Here is a 14,599-nt window from a genome sequence, read left to right as displayed (position 1 = left end):
TTAATTACAAATTGTTAAAAGGAGTGTAGGAAATGCTCACTTGGGAAAAGGCTTGCTCTTTAGTCCATGCACAATATATATATATATATATATCAGAGTATATCAGAAATAATTACATCTGCCTTTGCAGATTTGCCCTTCACTTGCAGTGGGCTGATGTCCAACACTGCTGACTGCTCAGAGGGGAGCAGAGGGAAAAAGATGAACTCCTTTAAAACACATAAAACTAAAGAAGCATCTTTATCCTTCACCATGTCACACATGTACAAAGATTTCATAGGCCTCTATTGTTCACACATTTCTAAAGCCTTTCACCCAAAAGATACAGGCAAAGGTAACTGTTTGTGGCTCTTGAATATCTCTGAGGCATAAAGCTGTGACTTGTTCCTTCTGGGACTTTAATTAAAATGCCTCGGAAACATTTTCCTATTCATTTCCCTGCAGAAGCAGTCCCACAATGCCTGCAATGAATACCACATGTTCACAGCAGTGTTCAGAAGACAAAGCATCTCACAAAATCATCCACTGATTCCTGGAGGAGGTTACCTATTCTCTAGTACAACACTTATGCCTAATGCATTATACACAAGGCACCAAAAGAGCTGACGCATATCAGCCTCCAAAAAAAAGAAGAAAAAAAAAAGCAAAAAGCTGCAAAATTCAGTCTAGATTGGGCATATGTACTTAATAAATTGCTTTTCCTTTAGCCACAAAGTAACCTCCCATAATGATCTTTAATGTGACAACAGAGGGCTACAACACTCACACAGTAATACCAATTAATGGGAGAGAGAAGGGGTGCAGAATCAGAGCTATTTCCTTTGGAACGTAAATGGTTTTATTTTTTATTAAGTAATTGTAGCCAATGCGTCATTGTTTTCCATCAAAACAAACTGAAGCAGCACCTCGCTGGCATCCCAGGCACAAATGATCATCGTTGGATACTAGAATTAGGAGAGACAAGCCACTGAACAACCCCCTCTCTATCCTGCTGGTCACAGATACTGTTATAGTTGACATAAGAAATCTCAAAAATGTATTGTGCTAAATGCCTGTAAAGGTTGGAGTGAAGGGGGTCATACACATTATAACCTTAATGTGGATGAAAAGCCAGGATGTAGAAGAGGCACAGGAAGTAAGCTCTCTGTTCTGGAGATAAGTGGACAGTTACTGACACAGGCAGACAGTCCTAGAACTCACTGTCTGCAAGTCACCAGACAAATCCCTCCTCCCTCCACTCACCAGACTTGCTCTGTTTCCTACCATGCTGCCTGCTTGGCCTGCAGCTCCATTTTCAATATGCATCTCTAATCTCTGGCATACGTTCCTCTGCTGGGAAACAGCATGCCCCTCTTCAGCATGGACTGTGGTCTCACCTGCTGGAATATATATTCCCTCTCAAGCCAATCTTTCTTCCTTAGAAAATGCTCATCTGGTCTCAAAGACACACCTAATTACAGACTTAATTACTTGACTGCTTGTATGAATTACAATCATATTAACTAACTATTAATTCTTATTCCAAATAATCGGCTGGAACAGTGCTGGGAAAAATCTACCATATAGCTTTTTATAGCAGTTAATTCTCCTCAGTGTTTGAGATCAAAGGCATTGGTTTGATGATGTCATGCTCTTGTTTTAAGATGACAAACCTATTGTGTTGTAATCAGCACCAACATGTACCAACATCTCACTTTCTCCCCCACATTTTTCCTGCTTTAGTGTTAGCCTACTATCCATTAAGGAAACGTTCCTCTTCTGAACATTCTTGTTTCATTTTGTACATGCAAACAATTTAGGAGATTCCTACCAAATTATTCTTAGGTTGCTTTGGAAAGTCACGTATGCTCTGTAAATTCATATCCTTACAATGGGAAGAATAATTTTTTTTTGTCTAGGTTGAAGGTTCTTTGATTTAAAAGATAGAAATACACATGCACAGAAGAAGCAACTATATCCTTTGCTTCTCTTTACAAGAGAGTGCTTTGCAAGCTGACTCCTGACCTGTGCATGAAGCAAGTCTGTGCCAGGAACGTGGCAGTTCTAAGGGCTGTGTATACCATATGTACCTTTATCTCTGGGACATGCACAGCTGGTGGTGCTGTTAGAGACAAGTCTCCAAGCTTACGGAAAAAATGATTCTCTTTATAGCATAAACTGCAGTGAGAGCACAAAAGGTCCTTTCAAAAAACAAAAACAAACACTCATTAAAAGTAATCATTCATGCTGTTTCTCTAGGGAAACAAGAAACAGCAAGCCAAAAATGAAGAGCAGTTTCTCTCCATGCTTACTCACTGATGAGAGTCAGTCATTTGCATGCAAGCCTCTGTTATTTTAGTCACTTTGGCTACCCCACCTACCCTCTAGCCTCTTCTCCAAAAGGGCAGCTATTGTCCCCTATTGTTTTCCCTTGCTTCATTTTTTTTTTTAACCACTTCTTAAAAGCCATTGTAGTACAACATGTAACTTGAGGGAGAAAAATAAGTAAAACCTTTAAAGCAAATTATAAAACACTAGCTTCAGCAATGCTGTATTTTATATATCCCTCCATAAACAGCTTCTAACAGTGAAGTGGCAATGGGAACCCTACTCTGAACTCTAAAACATAGAGTGTGACCTAAATTAATGGGGCCTGCCTCATCAAATGTTGAAGAAATGAAGAACAGTTTATAGGTGGACAAAGGAATTCTTTGAAAGAGTGGCAAATCCTGATGGATTACAATGAGTAGTTGCAACTTCCAAATGAGCATGTAGAAGTGTATCTTAATTATAATATTTCCTCTTTCCTCAAAGACTTACACTAGTTAGCTCAAAATAATACATTCAAGGAATTAGTTCTGAGTTAGGCAGTATTCACAAATATAAATGTGAATCTATCACCCTGTCTTGACAATGGCCCAGAAGACAGGTCATGAAGAAGCATCACTAGCAGGGATAATTCAAAGCCAATGGGAAGATGGAAAAGAGGAAAGATGAGCTAAAAGCTGAGAAAGGCTGGCAACCAAGGCTTATGAGAATGAGGCAATAGAGCTGTGGTGTTTTATGGGGTTTTATTGGTTGGCTGATATTGGTGTAAGCATAAGTCACAAACTGTTTCAAATGTTGAGACTTCTCTCTAACAAACAAGAGCAAAGGGATCCTACCGCAGTCAGAAAAAGTTCCTGGCTTCATATTTATGTCAGTGGGGCAAATGATCTTAAACTGTTGAAATCACAAGGAAAATGGAAATCTAACATTCTTGTAACATTTCTCACCTCTAATCTCTGGAGTCTTCATAATATCCCCCAGTAGCTCAACCAGGTACTTCCAACTTCTGTTGTATGAGTTGTTTTTTTTTTTTGCCTTCTCATAGAACTACAGCTTGAAAAAGATGAGACAATGCCAGGAGAAGAGAAACACATGAACACAAAGCAGCATGTCCTTCCCTCATTAACATTTCAGCATCACTGGAAGCAGATTGCAGCTTTTTTAAAGATGACATTGGAACAACTATCCTAATCTTTTCAGTCTCGTGGCACTTCTGTGGACAGTTCTAACAGCATTTTCATTTTATGACATTGGATTCCATTCATATATAAGCAGGAAAATAATTCTTGAAGAAAGAATATTTGGAAACCTTAAGTAAATAAAAATAAAGTTCTATTTTAATTTAATGCAAATTAACATCTTTAAAATCTCCATAGCAATTCTAGAAAATGCATTTTTAACCACAGATATAACTCCACAGATCTGTGAAAATGTTCACCTACTTAAAAATGTCTTTGGTTACAGAAAATTAGATGTTCTCACCTTGTTGAAAGCCTAGAAAAGAAGTCTTCTTCACATTTCTTATTGTGGGAGAGATGGGGAATCTACCCTAGAAAACATCTAGCAGTTGCATACCTTAAAGAAACACTATTTACAATTACAATCTATAATTGCTTAATCTGCTGTTCACATACAAAACTCAGCCAGGTATTTGAGCTAACAAAAAGAACAACAGCTGAACACATGCAAACATTTCCTTTCAGTATCACAAAAACTTCAGAAAAAACCTTAAGAACCTCCAGTCAGAAAAACATATGCCAGAGTTTATAATTAGAACTTGTGGTTGGTAGGGTAATTTCCTCTCATTAAGACTTTTTCTGCTTGTCACTTAACAAGGAAGAGTTAAAATTTCCCATGTTTAGTTAACCTGAAAAATGAACAACAACAAATTAAAAAATATATTGTCTAGGTATGCAAGTTTCACAAGAACTCTAGATACTAAGTTCCAAGTTAAGTTAGTTTTCCTGCCCTAATAACTCTTCCTTTCTGTCATTAGACAGGCAAAATTTACATCACTAGATTAAGTATTATCCATTATTCTAGCAATTCAGGAATTTTTTAAAGTTGGTATTACATGAAGTACTAATATCTGTCTACTCAATTATGAAATTATAAGTAAGTTTATAATCATATATAGAATACATCCACAAGCAGACAATCGCTGTATTAAACAGCCTAAAAACTAAGTAGGATGCAGGTTTTGAAAAGCGCAGAGAAAACAATAACTAAAGCTATGCCCAAATCAGTCCCAGTCTCCTAAAAACTCTAGCCTATCCTTTCTGGATTCATAGACTTATCAACAAACTTAATACAGTCCTCTGTAACAGTTACAATTCCGGCTCAGTTAGTTGTCTTTTGGTATATAATTCTAACAAAATCAAGTATTTAATCCACCTCCAAGAGCACTAGACACTAAGTTCACACAAAGATAAAAGGCTCTCCTGCTCCCTCCCTGCCAAGTTTATATCAGCCCGAAACACTGTGAGGAGATACGTACAAAGGAAAGTCACCTTCTTCCATGCATATTGCTTCATAGATTCTTTAGGCTATCTCTCCACCAAGAGTACCTGATTCTCACTATCAACTTGCTCATTATTTTTGTTTGAGCAATGTATGCAACGTTGCAATTATTTTCTTAAACATAATCAGGGCAGGTTTCCCATAGGCCTGCCCAATGTACCAATACACATACATTCACACACTTATAGTGTAATACATGCAGTATCTCAAAATGTATACAGTAGAAATGTTGAAGACTTGGCAGTAGAATTCATGAGCCTGTCCCCAAGTTCATCCCACAGCCCGAGTCCAAAAGTTTTTCAAACACTTGCTAAACAGTATTGTGGCTGGTCCTCTCTGCTAATCCATCTCAGTACACATAATGCATACACACTTTAAACGCTTTAAAAGGAAGCAAGAGTAAAAGTCAAATTCATAAATGTGTTATGAAATAAAAATTTTGAAGAAGTATTTCCCTAAAAATTTACTAAAGATAATTACATGGGCAGAGACCATCTGCTTATGCTTTACAGCTTTAAAAAAAATCCAAGTATTCCTTGATAATCAACAAAATAGAGGTACTATGCTACATAGAGAAAACTGACTAAAATCAACTGAGAAAGAAGACTGATCTTCATTCATCTGTTCTACCCTATGCAATAGCAATTATCTGCCAATGTCTTCCTGCAACGGCCAAAGAGCATTCTTTGGCAAAATCACCTCTCTCTCTCTCTAGGCTCTAGAACTCACTTGAGATTTCAGTCATGTAAGTACAACTTAAGACACTCCTGAGAGTTTCGATCTAGTTTTGTAAATCAAAGCAGAGTCTGTTAAAACTGAAATTAATGACTTCCAGGTAAACAGTATTGACCTTTAAATGCATCATTCTTCCCTTAAACACAACCAAGTGTGTCACCAGGTACTGATAAATGCAGCTGTCACAGTAACAGGCAGTTGGGAAAAGCTCTCTCCTGTTATAAGAGAACTATTAACATAGCAGTAGTTCAGTGGTGGTAACACTACAAGCCTGTCCATTAGCTTACAGTCAGTGAAATCAGCTCCCTTGTGGCTATTAACAAAAATCTTACAAAAAGGAGATAATCACATTTCTTTTCCTTTATGAGTACTGCTTATTTCAATAAGAGCACCTAGGCCCTCTGATGGATTCCTCTGCAGCTGTAAGAGCAGTTGAAGCATATCAGCATAAAAATACACAGGGAAAGCAGCCAAGGAGGTGTCTTTGAGCACTGCTTAGGATAATTTGGCACATTCCAAAACATGGCTTCTGCACCAGGTTGGGAGTCCCTCAGAATCATTAGCACTTCTCATAAGCTTAAGTAAGACATCACCTGCTTTGAAGACTACGAAAACAAGATAAGTCTCAAAATAGGAATGGACAGAGGAAGGACTCCTAATCTGCCTGAAAAAGCTGTGCTGTAATTTCTGTATTCATCAACAGGAAAATGCAATTTGTTACAACAAATAAAGTCCTGTGAGATCAATTATTTTGTGAACTGCCTCCAAAATTGGCAAAGCACTACAATCATCATGTGGCTGAAATTTAGAATTTGAGCAATAGGCATTATATTTCAGAAGACTAAAAAGAGTTTCAGCAGAGGATGCAAGTTTCTTGATTAGCCAGGAGATCCTGGCTATATATTTTCCATAAAGAACAGGAAACAGTGATACTGTGTGTTGACACAGAGAATTTCAAAGTATGCTGCCAATGGCTGCTGGGACGTGACACAGCAACTAGTATCCAGTGAGTATCCACACAGTCTTCACAGGTATTTAAGCTTATAATTTATTGGGCAAGGAAGAAAGTCTAAGTGTACCAAAGCTGCAGAATGAAGCAGAACATTTTCTTAAGATAAGCAGTTGAAATGGGAATTGGTTTAGAACTAGGCTGAGAGGTTCAATTGTACCTCTCCAAAGTGAAGTGAAAAGCACACTTGTAATAAATGTTACACAGACAATGCAAAAATCATGAAACTATAGGCCATATGTGCTGCATTAACAATTCAGTATACTTTTCACACAATAGTTAAAGTAAAAATGATCATAGCTCCCTTTCTTCCTACCTACCTCGAGGCCACAGGGGAGGAACTTTTTAAAGTATGTAAGAGAATCTTGATCTCTAATCATTAAGGAGATGAACAACAGTACTTATTGACATAGCATGAATCATCTTCCTTTAGTACCGGTAATGAACAAACAGAAAAGTTTGTCATTTTCCAGCTAATAATTTCTAACAGTGACATAAATGGTTAGCTTGCCAGGACAATTATTATGGAGAGAGTGAAGAACAATATAGTTATTGTATTTGAATAATCATCCCCCATTATACTTTCAAGTCAAAGCAAATCTGACGTAAAAACAGAAAGAGCGTAAACTGGAAAGCCATCACTGTTTGTTTGAACTTCATGATAGGACTTAAGCAGATTCTGTAAAGTAATCACCTGAAGCTGCCATTCAAACCTCCAGTAAATGTTTTGTATCACAGCTTAACCAACACACAGGCCTTCTCTGAAGTTTGTGCTTCCCAGAACATTTACCCAGAACAGTTAGCACATTTCTACGAATCACCAGCAGGCGACTGTTATCATCCTCCTGATTTACTTCAGCAGGATTACAAAACAAAAAAAATCAAAGAGCCTGGAAGTTATAAACTTATGCTTACCATCAGTTCTGGAGATAACACCATACAGTGGGCACGGATTCTGTCTGATCTTATTTCCATCAGACCAAGACAAGATACTATTTACTATTCCCTCTTTATTCATGTCAGGTGCTTTTCAAAATACTTCAAAACCAAACACTGAGCCATCAAGCCATTGCTTAAATTCAAGCATAATGCCTACATACTAAAATAGTTCAGTGATTATATTCACAGAGACCTTAAGAGAGACGGTCAGAAAAACATACTGCTGTGTCTGCCCTCTGCTGGCTTTTCTGTATTTCAGTTCTGCCTCCAAAACAAGTTGTTCCTTGACTTAAGTGACAGAAAACTGTAACACTCCTGAATTACACCAAGCACACCTGTGAGGAGTACGTTAGTACTGTGGTGCCTGTTTGTGCAGAATGATTCAGGGAGCAGCTGTATGCACAGAGATGGACAGACTGACTAACACACCTTCATGGGAATACATTTTATATAAACTTGCACGCATTTCTGTTCATTTACAAAATACAACAGAGTTTTAAAAAGTGTACTTCACACACTTTGCTGTAAAACACCACATTTCATTTTTCACATTAACACAATAAAAAAAAAAAATTAGTAAGAGACATTGTAGAATTAAGAAAGTAAAAATTTAAAGAAGTTTCTAAAATTTACCCAGTATGCAAACTCAGTGAAGGATTAGAATGTTCAAGTTACTAAAGTAGGTTTATCAAAATACCAACTATAACTTAGCTAATATTTGAAAACTTCAATGATAATGAAAAACATCATCATAACAACAAGAAAACACAACAAACAATGAAAACCTTTTCTGCAAATACTTGCACTGTGTCCTTTACTCGCATGGTATTCAATACTTCAATTGTAAAGCAGACAAACAAAATCAAACAACAAATATCAAGGCTACAAATCCACATTGGAGTAGATAAAATTTCAAGTGCCAGCATACTTCTTGAATGATGGTGCTTGATTGCTTATTAGCAAGCGCCAGAATAAAGTGAACTAATAGCTACTTCTGATCCATAGTAATGGATTCTAATGTACAGTATTGGATGAATCTCTTCCCTATTTGAAAAGCTTAAATTAACAGAAGCACACAGATAGCTAGCTAGATTTCAGTTTTGCTGTACATAAGTAGCAGTAAAGGGATGTTTTATTTCAAAGCCTTGGAAAAAAGCACCATCCTCTAAATAGCATGAACCAGACAGTTAAAGGAAGTCATCCACTAACAGGAAGCTTAGCAGAAACCCTTCTACAACATGGATGTGGTACAGAACATAAGCTGAAATATTACCTATGGAGGAAACACAAGTTAGTCAGATTACTAAAATAACTGGCACAATGATGTAGTAAGTGATCTTGTAGGAATAAAAATAGTCATCAAAATAACAATGAACAAATTGCTAAGGAGCAGTTTCACGTTGCATGTTTATATTACAGATTCTCTTCCCATGCTACTGGGAATTATTCTCATACAGTTATGGCAGTTCCATTCAAATTCCCCATGTAGTCTGGCTCCCAGAAGCTTCTATCTAAAAAAATAGGTTGTAAATGTCAATTTACAACCCTGCATCCAATTTATATAGAATCATCCAAGTGTGCGAGACAAAGGAACACTGCGTGCATTAGTCTGCAGACAAGGCCACCACCACTGCTATCTTTTCAAAGAATGCTTGCTCTTTATCTAGCACTACTGCAACATACAGCTTTGCCATTTACAGGGTGGTGATTTGGGTTGAATAACAGAAGACAGTCTGTCTGTCATGACAATCCAACTCCTGCATTCTTTTCTAGCTTGGTCTGGAAACAGATCAAAGAGGATTTTGAACACATAGGCACAGCATTCCTTGATAAGCAAGTCAATGACGTGCTTTGCTGTGAATTCTTAAGACAGTACTTCTGCATTTTAGGAAAGGGGAAAAAAAATTATCATCAACAATGCAGAGGTAGTTAAAAACAGTGAGATTAAAAAAAAAAAAAAGAAATTAAATCATGCAGTAAGCTGCTATTTCAGTAACCTATAGGTCTTGTCATTTCATGTAACTTGCTTGCCTATGGAAAAATCACCTGCTTGGCAGGAAGACTCCTCATAACACAGTTTTCTTTTGCCTTAAGACAACAGTGGGATACTTTTCAGCCACTGAAGTTGTAAAAATTGTGTGCTGTCACATTTGCGACATCTCAACCGCACCTTTTCCTACAATGTTTTCAGCTCCATGCTATGGATTTTCACATCCTTGAAGCAGAGCGGTTGGAAAGATACTGGGTTGTCCACCCAAAATTCTTCTCCATAAAAAAAGCTTATGGCACAAATGACAAGAAATCAAGATTCCCAGGGGCTACTTGTGATACTGTCCCTTTTTGGCACGTAAAACATACACATAGATTATTCTTACCCTGATTAACCCATAAGTAAAACAGCCAAGATAATCTGAGTGGTACTGAAAAGGGGCTGCAACATGTGTATCTGACTACAAAAAATATCACCAACTCAATCCCATTGGCACTGGTCATCATGCAACCATTATTTCCTGTACCTTATTCATACTGCTTTCAAAGAAATTACAATAATTCACAACATTCTGAATGGACACGAGAGAGTAAAATGCATTTGTTATGATCTGATGCAATCCAGGAAAAGATTTAATGGAAATAAAACGAAGTCATATGAGACAAGCAAAGTAAATAAGAAAGAAATCAGCTCCAAACCACCATAAGACAACTAATCCTAAAGGCAACTTTTTTTCTTCTTCTTCATTTTATGGCACAGGAAATCATACCAAGCATGACACTTCGGTCCAGTGATTCTGCATTAGTTTTCCCCAATTCACTCAACAACCACATATACTGTAATGCAACCAAAATACAGCTTGCTGTACAAAAGAGTACATAGAAGCATTTATTCAGACGTTGTCGTGTTTATGGTTTCCTGCTCAACTTTAAAATTCTACTGTATACAATAGGAATGATCTCTAGATGAAATAAAAGCATCTATGTTATTTTATATTGGTGGAAATAAACATTTGGACCAAAAGATTAGGAGGAAGTAGTACAGTGCAGTCACTTTGCACAAGTGAGAATCTTTAAGGCATTATGTTAGGAAGATTAATTCCAGAAATTTTATTGCAAAAGGAATACATGGCAGGAAAAAGAAATAAAGAAAGCCAAAGATTCTGAGAGTAAAATTAGGGATTGAAGTGTAACACGTACAATTCATGACTTGCCAACAATCACAATGTTCAAAATAGCTATCCTTTAGTTTTCCTAACTATGCCTCCTTCAGAGGAAAATTATACAAAGAAAGCAATTTTCACCAAGCATATCCTGAAGGCAGACATTTCCCAGCCAACAATAACACAGACCTCAAATTTTAATTTTTAGTGTTTTAACTCAAGAAAATAGAGGTTTTCATGGTATTTCTTGCTCAGGTACCTAAAAGAGATGTTGGCAGATGTCATTTTAAAGAATAAAACACAAAAGTTTGTACTTCTATGTGAAATTTTTACTCCAAGACAAACTTGCTTCAAATGTAAACATAAGCATTTTACATGGTTCATTTTCTGGGCCATTTCAACCATTGGCCTCATTACCAAATTCTTGAATTCCTGAATAAAGAAAGTCATTGTTTATTATGATCTGCATGAGCAGCTAGTAACATCTCGCTTTTGCTAAAGCTGTAAATGTTGTTGAATGGTACAATTACTCACGGAGATGCATTTATTTGGGATCTGACTGTTACTGGAACATGACTAAATTGCAGAGAGGTCCTCCACAGGCTGATGACTGACAAATCACACATCCTTTTTCTGTCAAACGACAAGGCTGGCTAGCAGGCATACGTAGAGAAAACAGACTTAAAACTTGTATTAGCCTTACTGACAGATTTGCCCCGTTCAAAAGTTGTTTCAGGTTTATTTAACCTGGAAAAGAAGTTGCATTGTCTTTAGCTATTTGTGTTAAATAAGGGAAGTATTAGCACATGAACGAAACGGCACAATAAATGATATACACACAACAGCGCCTTTCAGTGGCTCCAAACAAAAAGCAATACACTGACTTGCACTGCATGAACACAAACACACAAGATTACAGTTCTGTATACACACCAGTCATGCAGCCCTTAGCTACGGCCAGGCAGGGAATAGATTATAGAAGCGCTGGGTTCACACGCCAACACTGCTGAGAAAAATCAATCTTCAGCACATAATCATGAATAGAATTGATCAGTGTAAAACTCCTGGAAATACCAATGCATATGTCCATTATTACACAGTAGACTAAGCCTGGTAATCAGAAATTTCTTTCCTCCCTATTGTTACAGTAACAATTTAGGAAATTTATGGCATCATAACAAGACAAAGTAGTAAACATTTAGTGAAAACACTGAACTCAGCATTAACTGAAGTTTTTGTCTTGCAATTATCTTTTTAATTACGGCAGCAGCTCAATAAACAAGTCCTACAAATCTGTAAAATAACCAAAACTTAACAAAAACAACCAGAATACAGACTCTCAGAATTCAACTGAACTTACATAATCAGGTTCTGTAAATGCAGTTACTTCATTACAAACACATACAACAAGTGGTTCCATATTTATCTGTAGGAAGAAAACTATCTCCGTTCACTTAAGCTTCATGCCACTGAATACATTCCTCCAGCTGAGTTACCATTCAATACATGGCTAACAACAGATTATTTTATACCTACATCATTAATGCATTGGAAAAACAGAATTAATCAGCAAATTTTCAGTGTGCAAAAAATGACCTTTTATACTGCAACCTCTGATCAAAGCCACTTTTTCTATCACAACAGTGCTGGCACAATTGCCTTGGGTTTTAAGTTAACAATTATATAAATGAACACCCGAAAACAGTATTTTTCATATTTTGTGGTACTGAAGAAGATTTCTGAGTTGGGACAGCTGCTAAATTCAATGACTATTTATTCTTTTTTTTATATTAAGCCAAAGAAAACCTATTACTAATTAACTGGTACACAAAATTCTATTTTCCTCACATGTTGGTGACATCAAACTAGAATCAATGAAATCTAAAACCAGTGAGATATCATCCATTTCAGACAAGTTTATTCCCATCTCTGCCCTCTGCACGGTATGAAATAAAGCAGCAATCTTAAAATACTGAAAAATGATAGATTCAGCTACTGTTTAAAAATGTATTAATGAGATCTAATTATATAAATGTAGCTGTAGATTCCATCAGGTTACTTCACATTCTGTGAAATTACATTTTTATCTAAGATCTAATTTAGTCTTTCTCAGAACTTCCTGTCATTTCTCTTCCCTATTCATCTCCACACTCATCTCACTTTGCCCAGTATAGCTTAGAGTAAAGAAGATAAAGAATAGTTAAACCTGCAATGTAAATGTAACTAAACAAAACCTTTAATTGGTTTATAACTCCTTTGCTCTTATGTCAGAATTCACTGAAATCTTTGTTAAAATTTCACAAACTTTACTTCAGTCTAAGCTGGATTGTAAAATGTGCTAGAAGACTTTTGCAAACTGAAAGAAACTACTGCAGCAATTGAACTCAGTTACTCCAGAACCTCAGTATTGATCAGGACTCAGCAGCATATTGCTTAATTACAGTTCGTGCTTATCTCACTGTAAAAGCTAGATATTTAGCCCTTAAAAGTACCTCAATTCCCTTTTAAATTTTATATAATTTTTTTAAGCTTTTCTTTACAGAAGAAATTTAATTTCTACACACACGTTATGTGCTATTAGTACTAAATGTTTAAAGAAACGTAACGTGCTAACTTTAAGGTCTTCAGCTTTACAATATAAAAACTGGTCACTGGAAATGACTAAAAGCATGAAAATTTATATTTTCCATGTTAATTCAATAAATTAAATATTTTAACTGCCTATCTCACACTATTTACTCTCTCTATTCTTACTTGGGGTTGTTTTTCTGTAACAGAGTTCTGTGCTGTCAAATCAGGAAGCAATCTTCACTGAGTTCAATACAAGGCGAAACGTATTGGATTCTCAATGTTGGCTTTGAAGGTTTCCAGAAACTTTGAGGCCAGTTCATCATCTACTACACGACCATCACTTGAGAGAGTCACTGTCATGAGCTGATGCTGCTTAAGTTTCTCATTCCCTTCTTCATCTTCCACAATCTTGAGCTCTGGTCTTGCTCGACCCACAGCTAGGATGCAGGCCTGCGGAGGGTTTATGACTGCAATGAAATCGTTGATGCCAAACATACCTAGGTTGGAGATACTAAACGAAAATGAAAAGAGTTACCATTAATATCAGAAATAATGTAACCCCTAGAAGAATAAAGGCTATATTCAGTGATTACTATCAGCTGATTTCTTTCTGATGGCCAATCACTCATTAAGAAGCTCTGAACTACATTTCAATTGGACAAATTCAGACTCTCATGGATTTGAGTTTTTTAATTACAACTAAAGCATCTATTCCTCAGTTCCTCTTTCTTTACAGAACTATATCCTTGCATTACACTCTAACATACACAATGGCAGTTGCAACAATTTGTCTACCTGGGAACACACAGTAACATCCATAGTTCCTTATATTTTCCTAAAAATATAGTTTTTCCAAAGAGGAATTGAATACACTGTAAGATACCACAACATTACCAAACAAAACAACTCCTGTAATTTCCTGTTCCTATTCCAAACCAAAAAATCTTTTAGAGCATACCTCACAAGTTGAAGTTAAAATGGCTGCTGATAACCAAGTTGTATGTTTTCAAATATCTAGCTACCACAGAGACACAAAAAAGCCTCATTACACTTTTCTCCCTTGTCTCTATCACCAGCTGGGAAGCAGTACATAAGGAAGGACTGGACCTTCATGATAGCTTGTTTACCAGAGGAAGCTGGCCCACCATATCCTCCTTTCTGTTAGTTACTGAAGAAAAAAAAAAAAAAAAAAAAAAAAAAAAAAAAAAAGTGGAAAACAAAATTTGTGTGCCCACAGTTATTCTCCTGCAGGCAATTTTTTTGAATTCTTTATCCACATCTCTGATGCACCATTTCTATATACGTTTTCTATTGAAGGACTCACAGATTTTCACAATCACTCCCCTCTGGCATGACACAGATACTT

General features: G+C 36.5%; 1 protein-coding gene across 1 annotated transcript in view; it reads right to left on the bottom strand.

Moving 5' to 3' along the window:
- Nucleotides 1-13,479: 13,479 nt before the first annotated feature.
- Nucleotides 13,480-14,599, bottom strand: part of PDHX (pyruvate dehydrogenase complex component X) — a gene marked incomplete at both ends in the record, with an annotated part of 37,455 nt that continues 36,335 nt past the window's right edge. The window contains one exon of the mRNA XM_079537098.1: nucleotides 13,480-13,744. Within this exon, the coding sequence (XP_079393224.1) occupies nucleotides 13,480-13,744 (265 nt within the window). The remainder of the gene's footprint in view (nucleotides 13,745-14,599) is intronic.

This window comes from Tetrao urogallus (assembly GCF_951394365.1).
Source record: "Tetrao urogallus genome assembly, chromosome: 6".
Classification (NCBI taxonomy): Eukaryota; Metazoa; Chordata; class Aves; order Galliformes; family Phasianidae; genus Tetrao; species Tetrao urogallus.
Note: the sequence above shows the minus strand (reverse complement) of the source record. Positions and strands in the feature narration are given on the sequence as shown.